Here is a 26,358-nt window from a genome sequence, read left to right on the forward strand (position 1 = left end):
TAAGAAGGATAATCTCTTTGAACAAGCATTGTTAAGAAACAAAAACAAAACCACATTATTACTATTGTCTCTCTAGTCATCGGAGTGAGCACTGAATTATACTCCAACAAATCCTCTTCAGACTGAATAAAAAATCTTGCACGTCAATTTTTAAAAAAAATACTGATCATGTATTTCAGGAGAATATTTACACATGGCATCGTGAAAAAAATGTGAATCTGTCTTGACAAATATGATTTACTTCCATTCTGTCTCGCGACTGTTTGCTGAGTCCATTTACTGACATCCTAAACTAAATAGTACAGGGTTGCCACTGAAAGACCAGTTTTTGTCTGAGAAAGTGTCATAATTTGTTCGTTTCCAATCTTTTTTATTTTACATGTTATGTAGCATAACTTTGAGATTAAAATGGCTATGTATGATGTCCAGCAACAAGTAAAACTCATTGGGGTTTTTCTATTCCAGTGAAAGATCAATTATTGAAACTCAGAGAAAATACTGGAAGCATTTTAATGTCAGCGCATTTCCTAGGAATATTCAGAACCTAATCGTCCGATTTGAAAGATCGGATCAGTCTGATCTAAGAAGAGGACCTAAGTGCACTGTGCATACTGATGTAGCAATGGAAGCTGTACGACAACGTGCCCTTGAGGATTCGTCTGCCTATAACCAGCATCGATGCCTAGTTGAGCAGAGCAACAATGGATCCTCAAGGACACTTTGCCACACAGATTCCATTGTTGCATTAGCGCACACAGTACACTTAGGTCTTTTTCTAAGAAGGACGCAGACTGATCCAGTTTCTTCAAATCTGGTAATTAGGTTCTTAATCATGTTATTGCTCGGAGATACACTGACATTAAAATGTTTACAGTATTTTCTCTGGTTTTCAATAATTGATCTTTCACTGGAATAGAAAAACCCCAATGAGTTTAGCTTGTTGCTGTACATCATCCGTAGTCATGTTAATCTAAGTTATGCTCCATAACCTGTCCTGTAAAAAAAAAATGAAAAAGATTGGAAATGAACTGACTTTGTCAGTCCCTTCAGTCTTTCAGTGGCCTTCCTGTAGTTTGGTCAACCATAAATGCATGATAATAAGTTTTTTTGAAATATTTCATGGAAACCAATTCATATAATGATTAGAAATATTTGCAAACTACAGTTGGTTGCATCTACTATGCATGGCTATACAGCCAAGCTATGCTTTAGCAAACTCTGCTCAAAACAAAAGTTTGCTCCCATCCCATAGGATGTTTCCTTATTTGATTGGATATTGTGAACCAAATTTTTAGTCCTTTGAAGTTTATTGTAGTGGGGGGTTCAATCCTATTGAAGACTCTGGCTAAAATTTTAAAGCTGGTAAAACTCAGAAGAAAATAAATGCATATGAAAAAGCCCCATCAAGCCGAATGCCATTTCATTGCCATTGGTACCAAAAATACCTAAAAGTTAAACTAAACCTTAATTAAACATTTTTAATATATGCATCAAAACTCTCATGCATTTTTTGGTACACTCATTATATTTATTTATTTATTACATGGAATAATCATGTTGTTATAGCAAGGAAATATGAGATTGCACATGTATTGTGCGGAAGATTATCAAACATCTCGGTATGGTGTAAAAGCATGTGGCGTTATGGATTGTGAAACTGCCGCCCATCTCTTAACATCATTTTCTATATAGTTCAAAAGAAGAAAAAAAACTATGCAAAAGACCATATTGCCTTCAAAGTCTTCCTCATCACTATCAAGATGGCGAGAAGCATCAAATGCTAGCTTTAAAGAAACCGATATCTAATATGAATGCTGCAATACTGTAACGATTGTGGCCATCTACTTAGTACCTGAACTTTTTATTCTGGTAGGTTCTGCCAAGTCGAGTGTAGGCAAAGATCAGAAAATGTTGCTATGTTATACTTGTGTCATTTCACTCTTGAATTGCATGTCCATAGGTTTTTTGGAAAATTCTTCGGCATGTGCTAGATGCTTTTAATCTGCAATAGGCAAATGTAAGCACAAGTATAAATACGTATATATTAATATATGCACGGTTTGTGTAACCATGTTGCATGCTGCCTCTGATGCATAATAAGTACATTATTATTAGTTTCTTGAATGAACAGTTTATTTCAAACTCAAAATAAAAAAGTATATTTTCTTTCAAGAAAACTGTGTAATAGATAAATGTGTTGTGTGATAAATTTAGATCAAAGCAGTTGATATAATTTCGTGAGTAGCATGCTTATTTCTCGAAATTGTATTCTTCAATTGAATGCAATATTCTGAAAAAGAGTTCTAATTAAGATATTTTACATATAGTGAGGTCCGCATGTGAGGTCCGAAATATCCTCAATTAAAAGAATGTATGACACTTTCTGACACTTGTGTCGCTGTATTTTATGTATGACACTTCTGTTGTATTTAATGAACTTTATTTTTCTGTAATCCTTCTAATGCATATATATATGTATTAAAAGACACGAGTTATTTTGTGATATGAAAACTTCACTAGCGTTTCTTTGATCAGAAATTCAGTGCAAGATATTATTGATTGTTCTACATTTTGCATCTGTGTATATGATATGATTTTTTTTTATGATAAAAATTTCAGCTGTGTTCAGATATTTTACATTTAGTGCAATACATAGTCAATACATGAAAAATACAGTTGTTATATCAATTGTTTAATTTTAGTTTTCCTTGAATGCTTGTTTCCATTAGATAAAATTTTCTGTGATCTATTAGCAATTTCTTCTTTTTGTAACAACCCAAGTGCTTACTAAGCGGCCATCTCATATACTGTACTACTAGTTGCTGCCTTACTTATTTAGGCAGTGCTGATGCATGTTATTATTTGTGATGTGTTTAATTGCTTTGTTCATTGTATATGTACAAAAAGGCAGTGAAAAACCTGTTTTTTAACATTGAAAACTTTTCTCTGAAAACAAGAGAGAAAAATATGATTTTAACATTTCGACTTTATGTATATAAAAGTGATAGATGATGAAAAGTAAAATCTCGTTTGTATTTTTTAATGGAAATTGTTCATTACATATTTTTCTGAGACAGCAGACTTTTTTCATATTTCATTCAATATAATTGCTACAGCAGAAAAATCTTTTGTGAAAATGTTTGTGATGTAAATGACTTGAAACAATCACGAAATATTTAATATATCTGAATGATTTATAGACTATGTATGCTTTGTGCATTTACTACAATTAGTAGTAAATTTTGTAACTTTCCCTTTCAACTTTGTCGCAATCGACAAGGAAAAAAAATTTAATTATAGCCTTTCTACTGCTAACATATTTTCAATCGAATCGGTCAACTCACTTCTCAACCCAATGTAGTACCAAGTTATCTCAGCTTAAAAATCCAAACAGAAAGATTGTTTCACTATAATTTTTTTTTTTTGCACCAGTTTCAACAAACTGTACTGCTGAAACTATCACATTGAATTTTTAGTGATTTGATCTTTATTCCACCATAATTGATAGCTCTCGAGTATACTCGAGCATATCTGTGGAAAGGTTCTCATAAAATCAATCATTGTTCATCAAATATCTTCATGATAACTGGATCAAATTTCCAACAACTTGATTCCTACTGTGTTAATTCACAATATTATTGTGGGAAAATAATTTTCCGTCTTGAGACTAGTATAGTTAAGATTTTTTTTGTTTACATCGCAAACACTTCTGTATTGAAAAATACACACAGATAGCTTAAAACTTTGAAACGCTTAAGAGCAATAGAAACAGCAATACTTACATATAAATGTAGAATTTGTTTGTTTAAACTTTTACCTCACACAGAATTCATACTATTTTATTACTGTAACCACATTTTTTGGAAATGATAAAAACAAAGGCATAGCACTATATTTGATTAAAACAATATCTGCAAAATATATGCAGTAAATCTTTTTTTCCTCTACTAATTTTGATTTTTAAGAAAAAAAATATTTTTCCATGAAGTCCTCTTTCTATTAATCCTTTAAATGGCTAATCTTACAAATGAATATGGTAGTTCCTATTTGTGACTATCGCTTATTAGCAACATCCTAAAAAAAACTGTATCAACTGTATTGCTATGCCGCGAGATCTCAACAATATTTTCCTGTGTTACGCCAAAGTAGCAGTCGCTACTCATGAAAAAGCTATTTGACAAAGACAAATAGCTAATGAAACTTCGTACACTTTCGAGTCGATCAGCCAAAACATTATAAACGTGTGTGCTGTCCAGTTATTTGCATAGAACAATTTTTTCGATTCTGATTAATCAGAATTAATTGAATTTTTTGTGGCTGTGTGTGGAGTAAATTTTACTTTATGATGATTTCCAGTGTAATTATTTACATGTGTACGTGTGTGTGTGTATAAAAAACAGCATGAACTTGGGTGATGACGTCTGCAGTGCAATCAGCAATGGCTGATTTTTTTTAGATCTCCACTGTAAATTATATGATATATATTATCAAAACTTTGAAAAAAAAATGTAGTTAAGTGTGATGTGAAAAAAAAGTGTAATAATAATTGTCTGTCTTAGCTTTGGAGTCAAACTCCACGTGTGAAAATTGCTTTAGAATTGTCTGTAGAATGTAGAATGGGAAAACAAAAAAAAGAAAAAAAAATGTTTCAAAAGTGTCGCAACATTTAATGTTGTAAGTTATATTAAAAAAAAATGATTAAAATTATTTATTTCACTTGTGCTGATGCGTTTAGCTTTATTATCTGTTTTTTTTTCTCGTTACGAGTTCCACAAATTGATCGTAATTGTAAAATAAAGTCTTTTTTCAAGTTTTGTAAATCTGTCATTTTTCTTAAAAACATTTCTATTTTTAGAGTTTTTTTAAACCTTTGAATCCTGGATTAACTCTCCCTAATAAATTTTTTCATGTACACATTTTGTGTCATTGCATAGCTTTTTAATTACATGGTGCATAGCTAACAGATTTCACCATAATTCACTGCCGAACTGTTAATCCTAGAGGCATACTTCCAGGTATTTCAGTGATGAGCGCTGTAGGTTTTCCGAACATTGCTCAACGGTGGTAAAAAATGGAATAGAATGCTCAGTTTCATTTTCAAAAAGGTCTCTTCACATTCTCCGAAAGTCATTCTTCAACTTTTCTGAGGCTTGGTTCGTCCTGGACTGGAATATGTTGTAAGGTTTTAGAGACTATACCTACAGAGGGACAGACTTGGTTGAAGGGGTGCAGAGAAGAGCTATGCGTGTCCTTATTGGCACACGGGGCTTGAGTTATGAAGATACTTCATTTTTTGAATGTTTACATTGGATGAACACTGGTGTCAGGAGATATGATCAAAGTGCTCAAAATTTTTGAAATAGATGAGATGAACCATGAATTATTGGTACACCGTCAATCGACTGCTTTTACAAGGGGACACCTGTATCAGTTGGTGAGGAAAATTCTAGGTTATGGTGTCGCAGGGAATTTTTCTGAAAGATGAAGATCTTTTGAGACCACTTCAAAAGCACAGTGAAAAATTTTTAAATTACAAAGTCTGATGTAAATAAGGCAAGGTGACCCAGGTAATTTTACTGTGTTGTCTATCCTTTTTTAAAGGGATATGTTCACATTTTACTGTTCAATGCCAGTGTAATCGTTTTTGACAAATGAAGCCTTTTTATTTCTAGCTCTTTGCTGAGCATTGTAAATATTATTTATGCCTTAAAAATACAGAAGACAATTGAGATTGCTATTGGGTAGAATCAGAATCACCAAACCAAGAATAGGCCTATGTATCCAACTGCTTTGTCAGGCAAACTGTTGTTTCACCTATACACAAAATGTGCACTATTTTAGAATGATAAATGTTATTGTCCAAGACCATAAAATACAAAAATTTATTATATTTCATAAATACAAAATTATTTTTTCCATCGAGACAGAAGTTTTTAATGACTACTCAACTTGATGAACCCTCAAACTAAGCAAATGAAAAATTAATAAACCAAATGGTCCGCATGCACCCACCCAAACTAGCTTAAAAATGATACAATTCCTTCTTTGGCGGAATCATTAATTGCAATCTACAGCATTTGTAATATTTGGCAATATATTGGCGATTCCCTCCTTAATTAAAACCAATTACACAATTTTGGTGATAGGATTTGGTAATAAAGTAGGACAAAAATTAGAAAGCAAGACATTTTACCAAAAAGTAGGACGAGTGGGAGCCCTGAATTTTACATTTCTAAGTGAAATATTCACAGTGATATTTGAAATACAAAATAATGGAAAAAAATTGGGAAGAAATAGCATAAACTAACAGAAAATGCTCTTCCTCTCGTTATCCTAGTTTTGTCTTTTTTGTAATGTTTCTCCATTTTCTAAATTCAAATATCTCAGCAAATATTGCACTTAGAAACACGAAATTTATTTTGTTTGCCTCAGGAGAGACAGCGCTACAATTTTCTAACTGAAAGTTAGAGGCTGGGGGTGAGGGGGGAAGCGTAAAAAGTTATTATTTTAATCACTATACAAACCCTTGCAAAATGAATGACATATCTGTCTACATGCTATTTGGATACTTTTCCTAATTGGAAGTAGGCCTCTAGGATCAACAGTTCGTTAGTAAATTATGGTGCCAGCTGTTAGCTATGCACCCTGTATAACAAAAAAAAAAAAAAAAAGAGAAAAAGTGTTTTATACAAGGGATGAAATTTATCATCCATTGGTGTCCCAAAAGGAAAGAGCTTAGGCAAATTTGCCATTGCAAGCATGAAATTTAAGTTAAAATTTTAAATAATGGTGTGCAGGCTGAACGAAGGTACCAAAAAGTAATGGCTTATCGAGAGAGAATCATGATTACTGTAGCTATAAATTTTAGTTGCATTAACCCTTTCAAATCGGAGCATTTATTTTTGGAATTTTCAAATGTTTTTACATTCTTGATACTCAAAAAATACATTAAAAACATAAATGTCAGCAAATCTGTATTTTTTAAATTAAAAATTTTTTTTGTGAAGAAATAATTTTTATTCAAATTTTTTCAGCCAAAAGATGGTGCACAGTATATTCATCTTCACACATTTTTTTCCGGAAATTCATTTCTAAATTTTATGTAATAAATCCAGTTTTCCTGGAGGTATTTTCTCCTAGAAGCTATCTTTTTAAAAACCCTGAAAGTTGAACTTGTGAGTGCTGCCCTCTCATGAAAGATGTTAAAGTTAATATTCCCCATATTTCTAACTCAAAACTTACATAATCTTTTAAGTAAGGTCAAAAGAAAAGATTCTACAGTGAGAAAAAACAACCCACACATTTGTGGCACTGGGGTCTCAGAAAGTGTTAAATAGGTCAACTAGACAAGTTTATTTGCAGGTTAATAAAGTTAAATGTGAGCACCTTTAGTTTTCTGCAGATATCCAAACAGTACTCGATCTCTTGCCGAGCGTTTAGTAGTAGTTGAGGTGTTATTAAATCAACTGCTACAAGTGATATATTGGTTAATGAAGCTCCGAGCAAACAAAGTCCAACGTCATTATGTCTGGAAATCTGAGAAGCCAGGCAGTGGGACTTTGTTTGATTTCACGTTCTGGTCTTATTCAAAAACCCTAACTTCTCCATGAAAGTGCAGTGGACTGCTGTCTTGCTGAGCGGTTGCCTTTGTAGCATAATGCTCACGCAACAAGGGAGGGATGGAGGATTCTCAGGAGATGGGTTCAATTCTCTGCAGAGGCAGTTGGAAGCGCTAGAGTGGTGTGGTTGTAATATGCTTGTATACCACTGTTGAGGTTGAAGTCAGGCCAGATTTGATCTGGGGAAGAATATAGTTAACAAGATAATTTCCCCTAATGAGCTTGAGGCAACCATAGATAGGTTTCACCTTCATTTCCAACCCAACTCGTTAACCACAGTAAATTGCAGTATAGTGATATGGCCAGAGTTAATGTGTGGTGAAGTAGTTGTCCTGCTGAATGATGAAATTTAGAGGAATCTGTTTAACAGAAAAGTTCTCACATGCCAAGATGAAGGGTATCCTGCCATTCTCAATTCTGTTAAAAAGAACGATTTCATTTTTGTGCATCCTTAACCACGCTGTCTGGCAGTCAGTGTGACTGCTGCAAAAAATGTCTCAAAGCAGCTGTTCACAGTGTACATGAACGATTTTCCCTATCAATGGTGCAGTACTTTCATAACTAGGTGTGGCTCTCTCAGTATAAGCCATTCCTTTCAGATACTTTTAGCTTGGACACTGTATTATTACAAAAAGAAAGTAACAGCACTTGGGGATTGACAAATTGAAAAGGAATTTAGGCTCCAGAGGGAAATACAGTAGAGCATCGATTATCGGGATACTGATCAACCGAAACATTGGTTAACCAAAAGCGTTCCAGTTGGCAAATTCAAATTTGCCAGCTGGAAATGATTAACCAACCAACATGGTTTCGGTTAACTAAAATTTGATTGCCTTTGGCAAATTCAAATTTGCGCACCATGTAGAAGTTACGCTAGCGACCCGTGCTTTTAGTGAAGCAAAAGAAAATTTTGGACTTCTTTTCCCAAACTGTAGGCCTACTTTACTTTAATGGCCATTTTAAACTTCTCAAACTAGACTAGTCAGTTCTCTGTGGTAAGATGTGCAATACAAAATATATACAGTTTTGTGTTAAATACAACTGTTTGTTTTATATTGCTCCTATGATGCTAGTACAATTTTTTCGCCGTGAATGATCCTGTTATTCGAACACCCCCAGTTCCCAATTGTTTCAGATAATCAATGCTCTACTGTATTTTCTTTTTCGCAAAAAAAAAAAAAAAGAGAAGGTCCAAAATATTTTTGTTTTTTAAGAATTCTTTGAAATGAAAAAAGAAAACAAAAATATAACACACAACAAATTTTTATTATCAAAACATTAACCCCAAACATCCACAATATATGTAAATAACAATAATATACAAAACATGAATTTTGAGTCAACAATATTATAGAGGTGGAGGGAAATATGAAGTTCTACCAATAAAAGGGGAGGGGGAAGAATGCTGTTATTTTTTTTTCTCTAGATTTTTAGGAAACAGAAAACTTTCATCACAGAAAATCTACATACAATTCACCCATATCTTGACTAATAATATGATATGCACATTAAAGAGCAAATATACACAAATTTTTCAACAGAAAATTACAAGAATCTCTATCGTGCCAAACAAAATATATTACGTTCAATGGCAACTTGTCACATAAAATTTCTGAAGGAACACCAAAATCGCTTTGTACTGATTGATACAGGTTATCAAATATTTTTGTATCATCTGCGGTAGGAAAATAGAAATGCTCTATCAATGCACCATTAACGCAAATGATTTGTGCAGTGAGCATGATAATTTTTCAACCTTGAAAATAATCATTTAGGTTCAGCCGAGTCGCAATCGGGCAATTGTTTATAGTAAATTGTGAAAAAATTTAATCTTTCTTTCGAATCCTTTGTATACTAATTTAAAAGCTAGACAGCAGCACTATTATCTGTGGTTGTTTTTCCTAGAGCACCCAGGAGTGTAATAACGAGCTTACAGGGGGAAAGGGTCCAAATGTGTCATCCTAAAAAAGTTTTGAAAAACTTATCACCAATTCTACTCATTTAAATATGTACAAAAATATATAAATATCCGGTGGAATTATTATAGGCCACTCAAAAAAAAAAATTGCAAACATTGGTATTTTAATATTTTGAAAATGCCAATAGAGGCCAAAAATGATTAAAATCCTCCAACCCAACAATCTTAAAATGCAGTCATTCAAACAACACAAGATTACATACAGCACAGATAGAGAGAGAGGAGAGAAAAAGAAAAACTAGAGTTTCTACAAAAGAAAAGCGGGAGAAGTTTTTATAGATACTGCCAAGAAGCATGAGATGATGAGTAGCCAACTGTTGCCATTTTTAATAATTTTCTGTAGCATTTGTATTCCGCCACTAATTTTTTGTTTTTATGTGTTTCTGGGTGAGATAAATACACTTAAATTTTTTCATAATTTTTTGAGGATGACACTTTTAACCCTTCCCTTGTTAATAGGCTGTTGAAATCACTTATTGATGATCTTTACAATACATTAAAAGGGATGATGGAATTTTTCCATGCCATATGGGTCAGTTATCAACAATCATGAATAATGATGCTTATGGTAAAACCTTACAATAGTCAATAAATATTGTTAAAAAACTGTTCAAAAATTTGCTTTTATTTTTGTAAAAATCATTTCTTCATTCTAATAACACACATGATAAAATTTTGGACACAACTATTTTGATTCTTTTTTGAGAAAGCATAAACAGTACTGAATAAATATGACTGTATCAGAAATTATACTCACATCACATGCATTTATATACAAAGACACAAGCAAAGCCATATAAAAACGTTTCTGCGCTAAATGGGGAATTTCAAACAATTTCCCTGAAAAAAATCCCTTTGACACGAATCATAAAAAATGTTGATCAAATATTTGAATTAGAGAGGAAAAAGAATGTTTCAAAATTCTTTTAAAACGCGAGACCAATTAGAAAATTTCACACAACACGAGAGAGCTATATGCCATGGTTGCTTATTTCTTGAGCTAAATTATTTGTTTTTTCATTGCATGCACATGCATTACAATGCAGTGGTTCTCAACGTGGGGTCCTGGGATGTTCTAAGGAGGTCGTGGGGTGAAAATCAGGTGGAAGAAGAGCCACGAGGGCTAGTTAAAGGAGGCCACAGAGAGTAGTGGAAAAAAAATTGTCTCAGAAGAAATAAAGCTTTAAGTATGATTTAAAAAAAATGTGTCTAGTATAGTAGACTCTTAATAATCCCGCTATGCACTAATCCAGCATTTTTTATGTGGATTTTCTTCAAGCACAAAAGAGGAAAACATGTCACTGCTTGTTTTAGCACAGTTTATATTATTTAAATGGGCTTTTTGAATTGACTTCCAGTAATCAGACACACCCTAGTCCTATATGTACCGGATTAGTGAGTGTGTACTGTACCTTACAGAATCCAGCAGAGCTGCCCATAGATCCTGGATCGTCTTAAACAAATGGGACCATCCGGGCATGATATGTGGCATAGTAGTTCTATCCTGAAATCTGGTGCTATGGTGTTTGCGAGTAAGTAATCAAATGTGTAAACTGGTCCTTTCAGCTAGAACATCACTTCACCTGGGGACCAACTGTCGAGATTGCCTTGTATAGAAACTTTACAAGGAAGCTCATTGAACTCTAGCCTATGGTAGACATGGATCCACAGTGATATATTAGATGGGATGATATATTGTGTAGGTTCATTGGATTGCCTAGTATTTAATGGGAGAGACCAATTTTCCCTGTATAATTTGGATTTTGGGAGGGATGATCACCCCAACCAACCTCCCTCCCCCCCATCACCAAGCTTTGAGGTCAAGATTCACATTTTTTAATAAAATTTTTGTTCATTAAAAATTCAATTTTGGCTAAATTCAATTCAATAAATAGAAACAGTCTTGATTCTGAATGAGGTTGGTGGGGGGACGGGACAAGATGACAAAATTGCCCAAAGAGGGGGGGGGGTATGGACTAAAAGAAGGTTAAGAAACACTGTTATAATGCATCTGGAAATTTTTTTTTTCCTAATGATTATCAAGTATAAGAAAATACCCATGCACATTAGGTTACTTCATAGTTCTCTGTATGCAAAGAGAAAAAAAGATGTTGGCATTAAAAAAAGAAGTTATGAAATATTTAAACTGGATTGGATATTAAACATCCAAACCCCTTTTTTTTCATCACATTATTGACAAAATCAACCTCTTCAATCAACACATCAATTACATCAAGGGTTCACTGATCCCTTGGACGTCTATGGAAAAGTTTCAAGGATGAGGGGTTGTCTGTAAACTTGGATGAGAGAAAAAATTAGCATATTGTTTTTGCATCATTATGTCGTCTATGGAAAAGTTTCAAGGAATAGGGGTTGTCTGTAAACTTGGATGAGAGAAAAAATTAGCATATTGTTTTTGCATCATTATTGCGTCTATGGAAAAGTTTCAAGGATGAGGGGTTGTCTGTAAACTTGGATGAGAGAAAAAATTAGCATATTGTTTTTGCATCATTATACAATGATACCTTGGCTAATGAAGATGATTCATTCTGTAATCATATTCGTTAGTCGAAACATGATTTCCCATAGGTTTCTGGGAAAAATTGTTTGATTCGTTCCAGCTTCTGCCCAAAATTTGAAGATAAGTTTTTTTAAAACACCAAGGAATGGTACAAAAAAAAAAAAAAGAAGAACTGATTGAAGGCTAAAATGAACAGCTTCAAAATTGGATAAATGAGAATCTGCAGAAAGATGAGACATGCTGAAGATAATTTTATTTTCCGGTATGTAAACAACTAACACCAGCTTTAATCTACTAAAGCTCATGTTGACATAACCCGAGTTCATAGGTGTCTCCATCTGTTTGTGATTTGGTCGGATCATTTCTATGTCTGATACATGCAGATGGAAAAAATAATCTCCTAGAATGTCCAGACTATTCAGATTAATGCTAAGAGTCTTGCACTAAAAAAATCATGCCCTAAAAACATAAGCCCCCTTTTTTCAATGCACTTTCTATTAGTCATTTCACATGAAATGGCTCAAAGAATTTCAGAAAGAGAAGGGTAAGTACATCTGGAAAAACATTCAGAGGTGGACATTAGTTAATCAGGCTCTAGTGGCAGTAATTCTGATGATCATTTACGTGAAAATTCAGCTCACTACGCACCTATTTTATGTTAGCCAGTGCAAATGTTCATTAGCCGAGGCAGAAAATTCACAAAAAAATCTTTGTTAGCCGAAAAATGTGTAAGCCGAGGCATTCAATAGCCAAGGTACCACTCTATGCTGAATATGATTTTGTGGGGGGGGGGGAAATCTATGGTCTACATCTTATTCACATAAAGGATCTGAGAAGCAAAAGGTTAGGGACCCCTGGATTACACGATTCAAATTTCCAGAAATTTTTCACATACATGTTTTCTAACATTGTAATAGAAGCTCATTCATACAGATGCTATAAAATTTTGAAAATGATGTGCACAATACCTGATTTTTAGTTACATTATCAACAAATACATATATATTCATGAAAAATATCTTAATTTCATCACACGAGTTCTAAACTTTAAGGCACATTAAGGTAAAATAATTTCAGAGGATAGATATTTTTCCCCTCTCAAATTTACAGACATGCTTTTACAGCAGTGCAATATTTACTCTGCATTTGAATGCAATATAAATTTTAAAAAAATAATAAGGAATTTATATGCATGTAACATATACAGGGTGAGCAGGGAAGTACCTTTATCCTGGAATAACTCTTGAACGGTTGATCCTGAAAGCATACCTCTAATTGTAAAAGGTATTGAAGCAATGTGTAGACTTCAGATACACCATTCATATTTTAAGGGGTTGCATAGTTATTGAATTTAAAAAAATTACTTATTTGGTCACCCTGTCCTGAAAAACCCAATTAAAACTTTGTTGTCCTGATTCTCGTGACGCCAAACAGAAAATACATGGTTTCAAGTGCAATATTCAATGCAATATTCGAATTTGAAAATTGCTGGAAATGAAAGAAAGAACCACATAAACTAACAGACAAGCTCATTCTACGCTTCACACAAAACATGGAAAAATGCTGCTCTCTTTCCTTCATTTTCCGAAATTTTCAAATTCAACTATTTCAGCTAATATTGCACTTAAAAATCATGGATTTTTTTGTGCTTACGAAAGACTAGCCAACAAATTTCTCACTGGGTTTTTTAGGCTAGCGTATCTGTATAAAATATTAAATTTTTTATTTTGATACCTACAGAATTCCTATCAATATGAATGACGTATCTGAGGTTCACACGCTATTTTGATACCTTTGTAATTGGAAGTATGGCTCTAGGATCAAGCATTCACAAATTATTTCAGGATAAAAGAATTTTCCTATGCACCCTGTATGTGCACCCATACTTGATTGATATTTTTACATTTACGAATGTACAGGTTTTCACAAAAGATATGGTAATATTTCACCATTGCTAAAGTTAGGGTTCATTCTATTTTGCAAACAAAGATCTGCATTCCAGCTCTTTCAGACAATAAAACCTCGATTCACCAAGCCTCCATCATGGAGGCACAGGCCCAAATCAAGGTCAATTGGCCGTATAATACTTTTTACTGGGTCAGCGTATGATGGGCAAGAAAGCTATTTAAACAGGAAATATAAAAATAGTTTCATACAATTCTTATAATTATTATCGGGTATAAAAAGTTTAATTTTTATTTCTTCACAAATTAACTTTATTGTGATCTGCAGCTGTTTTTTCGTATATTTTCGAGAATAGTCTTTATTATCCAAGGAGACCCTAAACCCACTACCCCTGGTAAATCGAGGCTCTACTCAACTGAATTCATATGTCGCTTTACCCTATTTCTTTTATAGACTTATTTATCTACATATTCTCTATGAATTTTGAGTTTAATGTTATTTCAAAATTATAGTTTTTTTTGAAGTCTACGTAACTTTTTAAAAATATAACATTAATGTAAATCACATGTATCGAAAAAAAAAATGTCAAAACCATTCTACAAATGCATACTGCGTAAAAATAAATAATTCAAAAAAGTGGTCCACAAAGCTGCTCTACAGCCCAACTGCAGTCGTATATGATTATGCAAAAATTTCAAAGGTATGTATATATATATATATATATATATAAATCTTGTGAAGGAGAAGGAGAGGGGAGTTGGAAAGTTAAATTTTATCAAATTCTATAGCGAAATGATCCACCGATTCACTTATGAGATGCAGCCACGGAAAAACTTTAACACAGCATCTCTGAAATGTCATTGAAATAAATAAATAAGAATTAACTTCACTATATTATTCTCAAAAACTTTCACTTAGTTAAAACAAACAATCAACACAAACAAAAGGGGTAAACTTGCAAAATTAATTTATAGCAAACTTGGTATCATTTACGTAGTTTTGTTCTATCATAATCATGTAGCTGCCAACTTTGAAAGATGAAAAAATTAGGGAGATTTTTGTGTGGATCCAAATTTTGTACAAAAACCATACATAGACAAATGATAAAAGGGATTTTTAAAACAAAATAGGGATTTTTAATTAATAAAAGGTAAAATTGTAGGGATTTTTATTTTTGAAAAAAAAACAACTTGACATCATGCTAACCATTGCAAATTAGCTAAAAGTCACCATTTTTTGCAAAAAAAAGTAGGGCAAATTACCTGTCTATTTCTGTGGATTGCTACACAGAAATCGAAATAAGGCCAACAAGAAATTGTTATCAGGCCAGAAAACAGGATACAGACAAGATGGATGTATGGTCATCTAAGATGTGGGTCATCCCATTGATTCGACTGTGGAGAGGCCAAACTGTTTGGCAAATTTTGTCTTTTCCTTGCCAAAATGAAACATTTCTTTGTGATTTAATGAGATGGCAACAGTTTACTTTATGCGTGCAACATCATTTTTGATGGAAAAACACAGATAACAGATTTTTTCTTAGTAATTTTTCCCGCTACAAAAGTAAGGATTTTTTTCAATGACAGTCAAAATTCAGGAGATATAAATTTTTCTGCAGTCCGAGGAGTGAAGAAAGAATTAGGAAGCCTCCCGGAAAATTCAGGAGATTCACTTGGTAGTTATGTAATCAGATCATGCCCATTTTAAACATTTAGTTTTGGTAAAAATCATTGTCAAAACTCAACTTGAATTAACTGTAAAATAGCCATCTAATGATTTTTTTTAAAGTGAGGGGTTATTTGATCAAGACATTTCATGAGCAGCAAAAATTAAATTTCCAAAGAAAAAAAAGAAAATTTCTTTAAAATCTCAGGAAATAATCATTCTTTGACTAATTTTTTGGGAGTATGAAATTGAATGTTTTTAAACTCGACTAAATATAACTGTGTTTATCCAGTTTTATGGATTTTGTCGATCACAAAATATTGACAAAAATTTCATTGAACATTGAAACTCAAAATATCAAAAGTCATAATGGCAAAAAAACATAAAAAATTGCAATAATTTTAATCCAACATCCAAAAAAGAGGAGGGGAATGACCACTGTGTTAAAAAAATAACCAACTGAAAAAAAAAACTAAATTTGAAAATTTATGAAAATGAAATTTACCTTGCATATGGTATGTAAGAAATGGAGTACCAAGTCATGGCTAAAAATTGCAGTATACAAAATAATATCACCAGTCCAATTTTTTTCCACTGGAAAAAAAAGTTTATTTTAACAAAAATCAAGCACAAATTCTACATCGTGTAGTTGTATGCTGGAAGAACTTCAAAAATTTTGTTTATTAATAAAATTAATCTTTATCATTCCAAAAAAGGAGCAATATAACCTAATTAGAAGAAAAAGAAATTTATAATAAATGCATTTCATCAGCAATTTCATTATAAGGAAATGAATTTTGTTATAATGATGCAAAGGCACAAACCTATATTAGGCAAAATACCAAACTTAAAATTTTTATAAGCCTGATCAAATAAAAAAAGATTTTCCAGTAAAATTTGTGCCTCTTTTTTTTATTTTACCAAAAAAATTTACTCTGTAACAACTGAAAAAAAAATTCACTTAGATACATAAGATTCTAATTATAGATTTTTATCTATTTTTCTATGCATTTTAAAAGGCCTTAAATTTTCTTAGTTTGAAAAGACGAAAAAAATTAAGAATTTCAATCATCAACATCTTAGCAAAATTTCATTTAATTGTTACTGGGTAAATTTCTTTGGGAGTAGCACAAAAGAGATACAAATTTTTGCAAATGCTTTTTTGAATGAGGACTGTATACTCATAAATATATAAAAATATATAAAATGCAAATATTTTATAATTTCCCTAATAACAAAACCACCTAAAAATTTTTTCAAAAATTAAAGTTCAAGCCTGAAATTGAAAAAAAACAATGCACAAAAAAAAACCCCTTCAAGATATGATTAAAATACTTATGCACATATTGATAAACTCACCCAGAATGCAGCACATAACGTTAAGGCAAGCAAAACCTGAGTAAAAGTAAAAAAAGATAAATTTCTATTGATCCTGGATAACGAACTAAGAAAAACTTCATAGTAATGCACAAAATATTATGGAATTACATATGCATACAATAATCTCTCATTCACACAGGTGGAGTTATGAAGGTAATGGAGATTTGTGTAATGCATTATTATTTTTTTATATCTCCAAAAGAATGCATGCTCTTGCTCTCCTGAAACTTCTCTTTCATAATAAATCACACCACTAAATGATTTCCAACTCAAGGATTAAATTGATGCATTGATGAAAGGAATGTGCAGTAACCAAAAGCGAGAGTAAGATAAATAATTACATTTCTGAAATTCATTTGACACTATAATTTCTGCTGGAAAACAAGAAAAGAAAACTAGGGCTGGCCCAATTAATCGAGTCAGTAAACTGATCAATTGGTAATCCTGGTTAAAAATTTCAGTGCAGTTAATCAACTTGATAAAAAAACACTTAAAATTTGTGTAAATAGTTTGTAGTTTAACTTTATTAGTTTAAAAAAATCGATTACATGTTTTAAATTATACCTATACATAACAATTTAAATTAGTGGCCATATTTAAAAACATTGGTATCAATATTTTGATCAAACTTTTCAGCCTGGAAAAAATGCAAGCCCATTGAATGAAAACTAGCAATGATTTCAGAATTAAAATTGAGCTTGTTGAGAGTTTTGGAAGATAAGACTTATTGTCTTCACTATGAACAGTATTTTTTTGTATTTTTGGAAGCATCAACTCTTCTCTGCAAAAGTACCATTTGGGAAGAGTCTCAACAGGAAAACAAGAAAAATTATTATCAAAGGTAGTTTTGAAATCTCTGAGTAACCGAAAATAACTGATATTTAAAAAAACAAGATCAAAGTGAAGAAATTCCAGATTTTAACAAAGTATGTTCAGCATATTAAATTGCTTCAAGTGGGAGGTCTTAATCTATTCTTATATTTGTTTACATCCAGCAAATAGGTGTGGAAAATAAATAAATTTAACCTAAAGTAAATAAATAAATTTAACCTAAAGTAAATAAATAAATTTAAATTAACATTTTCATAGGATCAATTAACATCATGTGGTCACGGAATTTTTTTGACTAAAATTCAATTAATCTGTCGATTAATTCATTAAAATTTATGATTTAACAAGTTAAAAATTTTAATCGATCCCCAGCCCCCCCAAAAAAACAAATACTTACTAAAACTGCTATCGTTGCCAAAAATCTTGTTGGTGCAAACATTTTCTTGATTTGGCTCACAGGTCCCATTAAGAAAGCAGTGCTATAGCAATCATCACATAAAATTATTAGAACAAGTTCACAATGGGTGTTTTCAAATGATTGGAGTCGTTTCACTAATTTTTTTTGGCTGTAATATTGAAAAAGTTTGATGCTATAAGAATAAAGTTTTTTTTTTTGACATTCCTTGGCTTTTGCTCATAACCATGAGAGAACAGCAGTAGTTTTGAGAACCCTTTACATGGAGGAAAAAAATTTGTGTTTACATGGGGAAAAAACTGACATTTAATCAGCATTAGGAAGTTCCACTAAAACCTATTTACATCGCATTAAAATAGCTGACATTTTTCAACCTCCCTTTTTCCTTATGGGGGGGGGGGAATTGTCAAGTGGGATTGTAAACAAGAAATGAACCATGTTCATACCAACAATCTTATCTGTGTTAATGGGGGGAGGGGCGTTATTAGTCGATAAGATGCTGTCAAACTGCAAGAAAGCATGTTTTTCTTTCTTTCCTTAGCAGACTGCTGCAGAAGACCCGTATCAGGTCATTTTGGAAAATTGGCTCGTGTTGCGGTTAGAGACTGGCAGAGTGAACTTAGTCAACCAGCAGAATAAAGCTACACCGATTTTCCAGATGATGATCAACAACATCATCAATGGTTGCCTTCACCTCTACAGCTGCCCTGATTTAACCAAAACGTTTTTTGTTTTGCAGGTGTTATGTAAAAGCTATCATATGATACAAATGGTATCAACCTTATAAAGACATGCCATATCACATGTAGGTATAACTGTCATAAAACTTGGTTACAGAGTTGATTTGCTCATGTAAAATAGAAAGTATGTATCATAGGAAATATGGGAAAAGAAGCAGATCTTCTCATATAGTTCTGAAATTTGGAGATCATATAATTTGTTATATAACAGAGCTTGACAAACTGAAGAAAATTTTTTAATATGAGCTAAGGATTTTTAATTTTTCAAAAAAGAAAAGGTCCTGAACAACTTTTTTCATAACTAAGTGATCCTTTTCCGTGTTAATAGATAGGCTGATGTAAATTTTATGTTATCCTCAGACCCCGATTTATTGGTCATACATAAAAAGACATTTTAGGTGCCAATACCTATTTCTTAGTTACCATGAGATTTGTCAAGCCCTGTCACATAATATGTCTCTGTCACTCTAATCATTTGTAAACACCCCATGCTTACATTTAGGTAAATATCCAAGAGGGGAAAAAACAAACAAACAAACACCATAATTTCCTGCATGTGATCTATGTATACAAATTCTGCAACTTCGAAGAAAATATGTCTGCATATGATCTACACATATGATCTACAAATTTCATTCACCAATTATGATATCTTAAGGAATGAAGAGGGTTTTGTAACAATTTTCTAGAAAAAAAAAAATTTTAGAACAAAAAAAAAGTCAATTTTTCTGCTCGTATCTATACGGAATATATTTTTTAAAATTACTTATTTTTATTTTAAATTCTCGGAAAAAAAGCTGCAGATATCATAATATAATGATACTTTGGCTAACAAAGATAATCCATTTCGAAATCACATTTGTTAGCTAAAAACGTAATTTCCCATCACAACTTCACAAATCAACTTCTTCATAAATCAACTTCACAATTGGATGAAGAATTTAAAGAATGATGAAAACTGAGCATATCTTTATTTCATACTATGCAGTCAGGTTTGTGAGCCATAGCGAAAAAAACAACAACAAAGTGCACAAGGTAGTGTGCAATGTGATACATTCAGCTTATTTCTCCCTCACACACATGCAAATGGAAAAGTCCTTAGAATGTCTAGACTGTTCAGTTTGGTATTAAAAGTCTCACCATATCTACTGAAAACATTCAAGTCTGAGGCTTTTTAAAATTTTAAAATACATTTTCTTAGCTTAATTACTCATTTTACATGAAATGACTGAATGATAAAAGAGGGGTGTTTCTGGAAAGTGATTCCGAGGCACAAATGAATTAATATGGTTCAAGTGACAGTTACTCATTGAATTTTTTTTTGATTAGCATGAAAATTTAGCTCACACTATGGCTGTTTTATTTAGCACATGCATCCAGATCAACTAAAATGTTTGTTAGCTGAGGCAGAAAAATGTCAAAAAAATCCTCATTAGCCGAAGTATCAATTGTCTTACCAAACTGATAATGAAAGACCACACATATCCTCATAGGTGGAGACAGACTTAGAAGTCTGAGGGGGGGGGGGGACGCACGATGATGATGATGTCAATACATATATACATTAGATGAGTCGACTCCACCTTTGAAGCTGACCCCCCCCCCCCCATATCTCCGCCCATGCATATCATAGAGATATCAAAATGGTTCCAGATGACGGGTGCTATCTGGAAGCTCAAAGAGAAAAAAAAATTCCCCAAAAGACCATATATGTTAGTGAAATAATCCAGACATCCTTGAATTAAAGCTTATGTGCTAAGTCCAAAGAGAGTGCATAGGCTAACTACTCCCAAGAAACAATGTATCTCAATCTACTGTTCTTGTGATTTCCTTAGAGCAAATAATAAATTCAGATGACTTTTAACACATGATTAACATCAAAGGCCTATATGCAGAAAATTATGATTATGTTGAACAAAAGTATAAAATTAAATTCCTATAATGAAGACGGAATAAATATTTAGAAAAAAGTAAATGTAACTTGGACATGTTCTGCAAATAATAGATAAAACTATCATTAAATGAAAATGCTACAATCTAAATATGTTCTCTACCTTGCTAAAGCTGTTATATTGCCTAAAGTGTAGAATATTCCAAACAGTATCAGACCTTTCCCAGGTAAAGCAAAACAAGCAGAACCCTAAAAAAGTTTATGAACAAAAATGAATAACATTTGAAACATGATGGGATTCAAAATTCTGGAAACATTTTAAAAAGGTGTATTCAAAAAGCAAAAGAATGAACACATCGCAGTGAAATGAGTACAGACACGATTTAATGTTGGGTTTTATGCAGAGTTATTGTTACAATTACATCCAAGTGATGGCACTACACTGGTAACAGAAGGATATTCGGGTTGTTAATTCTAGCAGTATGAAGATGGCGTTAGGGCCAAGCATACACTCAGAACATACATTCCGGCATGTGCTGATTCGTTAGAAATTCCGAAAAGGAATGTGTACAAGGTACATGTTCTGTTAAGTAGTAGTAGTATGAAGATGGACATTGCTCCTAAATAATATACATTTATTTAAATTTAATTAATGTTAAGTTATATTTTATACCAATAAGGCAGAGATACATTTGTGTGTTTGTTACATGCTAAAACGTCTCATCAACAATATGCACAATAATACACACAATAGGGCCTGGGAACAGCATTAGATATTTGCACTACAGTGAGAAAAAAATTTCAGTCTTCAAAAATAGTATATCTTGGGTACATCAATGCCATCATCCGGTGGACATAATTGAAACTGATTTCATCTTATTACATTTCCACATAAAAACTGAATTCAATCCTTTATAGAAATTCTTTACCACAGACATGTTCAAGAAGAACCTCTTAGAAAATAAAAATTACAGCAGTACTGTAAAATTACACTTTCCCCAGCATTTCATAAATTTTCTCGCAAATTTTTTAAACAAACATGCATATAGTGTAGATATGTAAGACAGTTGCTTTACAGATTGCTTTTCAATATTTCAAATAATTTGAACACATAAAATAAAATAAAAACTACAAATAATATAACAAAAACTGAAAGAAATAAAAATGCACATTTAATTTTCCTGTCTTACCAAAATAGAAAAAGCAAAGCCCAAAACAAAACAGATCAGAAATCCTTTAATACGCGTTGACCAACTAAGAGTTGAAGCATCAATGACCTACAAATGAGCAATAACATAAAAAATAATAATAGTAAAAATGTCATCTACAAGGGCAAACAAAATATAATGTCTAAGAATAACAATAAATTATTTTACTTAGAATCTTAATTCAAAGAATTAAAACAAACAAACTGAGAGAACTTCACAAGGTCATTATTTTTTCTCTCAGTAGTTCATAATTCAGATTTTATAACTGAAGCTGCATGTAGATGAATTTGTGTAAACAATTCTAGGTTGATGTGATGTGATCGCATTAAGACAGCAATTTTTTAATGGTGTATAGCTATGTAATCTGTGAGATGTGCCACAAGATACTTTAAAGATAAAATCTGTGCTCACACATGGCAAAATGCTACAAGTCACTTTTTCAAAAATTTCAAGACATCGAATTATGAATAACATTTTGCCAACATGCGGTATTGTCCTCCAAAAATCAATGAAGCGACTCCTGAATGTGAAAAAACTAGATCCTTTGGGAAAGTGAATTGTAACTAGGGCTCAAATTTTTATGACCTAAAGATGAAAAGTTGTTGCTGATTGGTTAAATCAGCGTTTCATTTTTAGGTGATAAAAATCTGAGCCGTACTTGTAACATTTTACCACCTGACCACAAAAATCATATTGAGCATTTAACAATACCGGGTTTCTTAATCTGACCATAACTGCTGAAGGAAGAAGTATGTGTATGTAGATTAACAAAAATCTCAATATTTGAAACAGTTTTTCAAGTTTCAGTTCTTTCCCTCCACAGAATGTTTCCCTGACCTTTCAGATTGCTGGGGAATCCTGCAATAGAGACGTGTATGACCTCAACTAGTGTGTCTAGGCGATTCAGAGTATCAATGAAGTGCCTTGAAATCAAAAGCAGAGAGCCCAAAAAAAAAAAGGCCAATTCGACCCACTGTTAAAAATGCTTAATAAATAAACTAATGTAGTAAAACCAGTCCAAGTTAGGCATCTGTGGTTTTATTGAAATAAATCCAAGTTAAAGAGGTGTCCATGACATAGAAGTGCAGTGCTGTGTTATAGATTATGGCCGGTTTCATTAAAAAGTGTCAAATGTAGGGCGGTATCCAAGTCGACAGGTTTCACCATATGCAAAATTAAACTCAGTTGTTAACCTTGCAGTGCAAGGGTTGGGTCTCACAGACCCACACTAAGGCCAAGATTACACTTTAAAAGTTATTTTATAGAACTTGAAAAATGCAACCAATAAGTGTATCAATTACATTCTAGTGAATGTAGCCACTGGCTCATTGGTTGGTTTTTTTGTTTCGTAAAAAACCTATTATCAAACTTTTATAGTGTAATCCTGGCCTTGATTATATATTACATAAAACATTTATACACTTCCTTTTTTCAGTATTTTCATACATTTATTATTACATCATTTCAGCTACAATATGAATATAAAATTAGCGTAATTTACCGTTCAAATTAACAGTTTTGAAATAAAATCAAACTAAAGCAGAAACTCAATGGTAAAAATAATAAAATCATTTTTTTTTCATGTTCACAAAATAAACCTAAAATATGAAAATCCAGCTTATAACATTTTCCCACTTGGTACGACTAATTTTTGAAGTCCCAACCCTCCCTAATACTCACTCGAGGTTACCCATTCAAAGTATTTTTCCTCTTACAACATTTTTCTTTTAAACATTAAAACGAGATCTTTATATATTATTTTTACACTCATGTTAAAATAACCATATCAATAATGTATTGATGTGGCTAATTTGATTGAAAAAAAAAAAAAATATATATATATATATATATATATATATATATATATATATATATATATATACACATATTGCTTGATTGCATGGGTTGGATCTCACAGACCCACATACAGATAAATCTTCTAACAGCTCTAGAAATAAAAAAATGTCATCACGTCTAAAGTTTGCACCATAGATTTAAAGTTTAAATATGAAATTAATGAGTACCTCAAGAAAATTTTTCTTGCCACCTATCATTAAATGAGAGAAATACATGTGCATGGGTCTCACAGACCCGACCCGGGCACTCTAGGGTTAAGATATTGAAGAAGATAGTAAAACTACATCATTATTAGCAAGGCTGAATGAAGTTTCTAAGACAATGGAATGAAAATTATATGATAAAGTGAAACTTCGGTTAATGAATGATTCAGTTAATATGAGAGATTCGCACAATGAGCAAAGATGTTGAACTTTATTTATTCAGTTTAACATTATCACAACTGAGCCAATGGTTTTTAGATTTTGTCCACACATGTACTGTGGAATTGTGAGTAATATTCTCCCCCCAATCTCCAGTAAGTGCACCTCACTTGCAAAATGAGCATGTAAATCAGTGTAAACAGTCACGCTCACACATGTGCAAGCATGTCTGTTTATGATGAAAAACTAGATGTAGTGTTGTAGCCACACACATGTACACTTCAAGTTTTTTATTTTTAAATTATGCTTGGAGAAAACTGTTGACCGACTGTATTATTGAACGTGACTTCGAGAAGCTAGCTCATTGATGGAAGCCACCATTTGTTGAAGAGACTATGTCTTTGGGAAAGACCATGGTACTGAAGGTGAATGAGGATGACATTTAAGAACTAGTGGTAGAACATGGCCAGGAGTTGACTGTAGATAAACTAATGGATCTCCTTTGTAAGCAGCAGCAAGAGTTTATGGACGGTATGTCGTATGCGGAAGAGAGATGCGAGAAGACATCCACTTCAAATGAGATTAGAAAAACATGTGTAATGTAGGGATTTGAGCAAAATTTTGAAGAAAAAAAATCACCCAAATAAAGCTGTAGCAACTTGCAAGCAACAATGCAATTTCCCTTCTCTGAGAAATACTAAAAAAAGAAGCAAGAGCAAGTGTCATTGGATAGGCTCTTTTTCAAAGTCACACAAATGAAGAAGACAACTGACTGACAACAGTGAGTTTGTGAATCATTCTATATATATAAACGATAGTCCTCTCTCTCTCTTGTCATTAAGATAAGTTTGTAAACATTATTGTATTGCGTTTATTTATTTCATCATTGTATTATTTCATTATAAGATTATTGCATTCTGTGTGCATTATTTGTTATAATTGTGTTATACTATTCATTGTATGCAGTTTTTATTAATAATTTTTACGAGAATGATTAATTGTGGAACAAACTATCAGAGTTTTCATTATTTGATATGGGGAAGTTTCATGTAATTTATGAGCGATTTGGATAACGAGCACATTCGTGAAACAAATCAAGATTGCTAATCAAAGTTCCACTCCTAATTGATAAATATGTTTTGAAATCTTTTCAATTCAAAAAAGTGTGATGGTTAAATAAACACATGAATGGCGATTGAAACAAAGAGTCACATCCAGGGCCGCAACTAGATGCTTGGTCACCCGGGGCAAGCACACATTTTGGCACCCTCTCATAATGTTAAAGGAGAGGTTAAAGAGTGAAATTTGCGCCCCCTCTAGTCCGGCGCCCGGGGCACCAGACCCACCTGCAACCCCCCTAGTTACGGCCCTGGTCACATCAATAACTGAATTCACATTTGTGATAAACTAATAAAGAAATTTTGAAATTATTCACTTGAGTCATTATCCCTTGCTCTTCATCCACATCATCACCACTCAAAGCTTTCTTCAATTTATCCATCATGTGTATATGCAGAATAAACTAAAAATGAAGCAATCAAGGTAAATGTTGATTAATCAACATGCAAATACGGGTATTGGAATCACGATAAAGTTTATTGTTATATTTTTTAAACGTCATAGAAATCAAAGAGTTGAGTGACTCAACTTCACATGTTAACACATGACATGACAGCACATATTACAGCTAAAAAAATTAAATGTTAAAGCCATAGAACATTTTTAAAACGTTTAATCAACACTCAATTATTAAAAAAAAAAGTAAGCTAAATTAAAAAAGTTTTAGAAAAACCCTATTTACTCTTGTTTTGATCGAGTTTTCTATAATATCGTTGAGAAATCTTTATTTTAAATCACCACCTACAAATAAAACAAGCAAACAAACAGCACCTGTTGCCACGTTCAAAAATCTCATCACGACTTGTGTTGATCAATTTTTTTTTATTATTGACAGTTTAATGAGTAAATAAAAAAAAAAAAGGGATT

The 26,358-nt window shown here is 32.4% G+C and overlaps 1 protein-coding gene across 2 annotated transcripts; it reads right to left on the reverse strand.

Annotated features, from left to right (window-relative positions):
- Positions 1 to 8,866: 8,866 nt before the first annotated feature.
- On the reverse strand, positions 8,867 to 26,282 carry LOC149064970 (vesicle transport protein SFT2A). Of its 2 annotated transcripts, XM_089254577.1 has the most exons (8): positions 26,174 to 26,282; positions 25,808 to 25,894; positions 22,136 to 22,222; positions 21,109 to 21,194; positions 18,297 to 18,378; positions 17,048 to 17,083; positions 16,194 to 16,282; positions 8,867 to 14,872 (listed from the first exon to the last, which is right to left on the reverse strand). In XM_089254577.1, the coding sequence occupies exons 2-8, from the start codon at positions 25,874 to 25,876 to the stop codon at positions 14,833 to 14,835; spliced, it is 489 nt and encodes a 162-aa protein (XP_089110703.1). In that variant the 5' UTR covers positions 25,877 to 25,894; positions 26,174 to 26,282; the 3' UTR covers positions 8,867 to 14,832. The 2 variants fall into 2 exon arrangements, with proteins under 2 accessions (XP_089110703.1, XP_089110704.1); XM_089254578.1 differs by lacking the exon at positions 22,136 to 22,222.
- Between the last annotated feature and the right edge of the window lie 76 nt (positions 26,283 to 26,358).

The sequence above is a fragment of the Pholcus phalangioides genome, unplaced genomic scaffold, assembly GCF_987345545.1.
Source record: "Pholcus phalangioides strain wild (caught in Gottingen) unplaced genomic scaffold, Ppha-v1.0 ptg000042l_1, whole genome shotgun sequence".
In the NCBI taxonomy this organism is placed as follows: Eukaryota; Metazoa; Arthropoda; class Arachnida; order Araneae; family Pholcidae; genus Pholcus; species Pholcus phalangioides.

What these genes read in the sequence shown, in the direction of transcription:
- LOC149064970 (XM_089254577.1), bottom strand. Translation starts at nt 25,876, where the DNA reads ATGATGGATAAATTGAAGAAAGCTTTGAGTGGTGATGATGTGGATGAA. An exon ending in AGCAAGGGATAATGACTCAA is followed by an intron (nt 22,223 to 25,807) that starts GTGAATAATTTC and finishes GCTCATTTGTAG; the next exon opens with GTCATTGATGCTTCAACTCT. An exon ending in TCTTACATACCATATGCAAG is followed by an intron (nt 14,873 to 16,193) that starts GTAAATTTCATT and finishes ATGACATTTCAG; the next exon opens with AGATGCTGTGTTAAAGTTTT.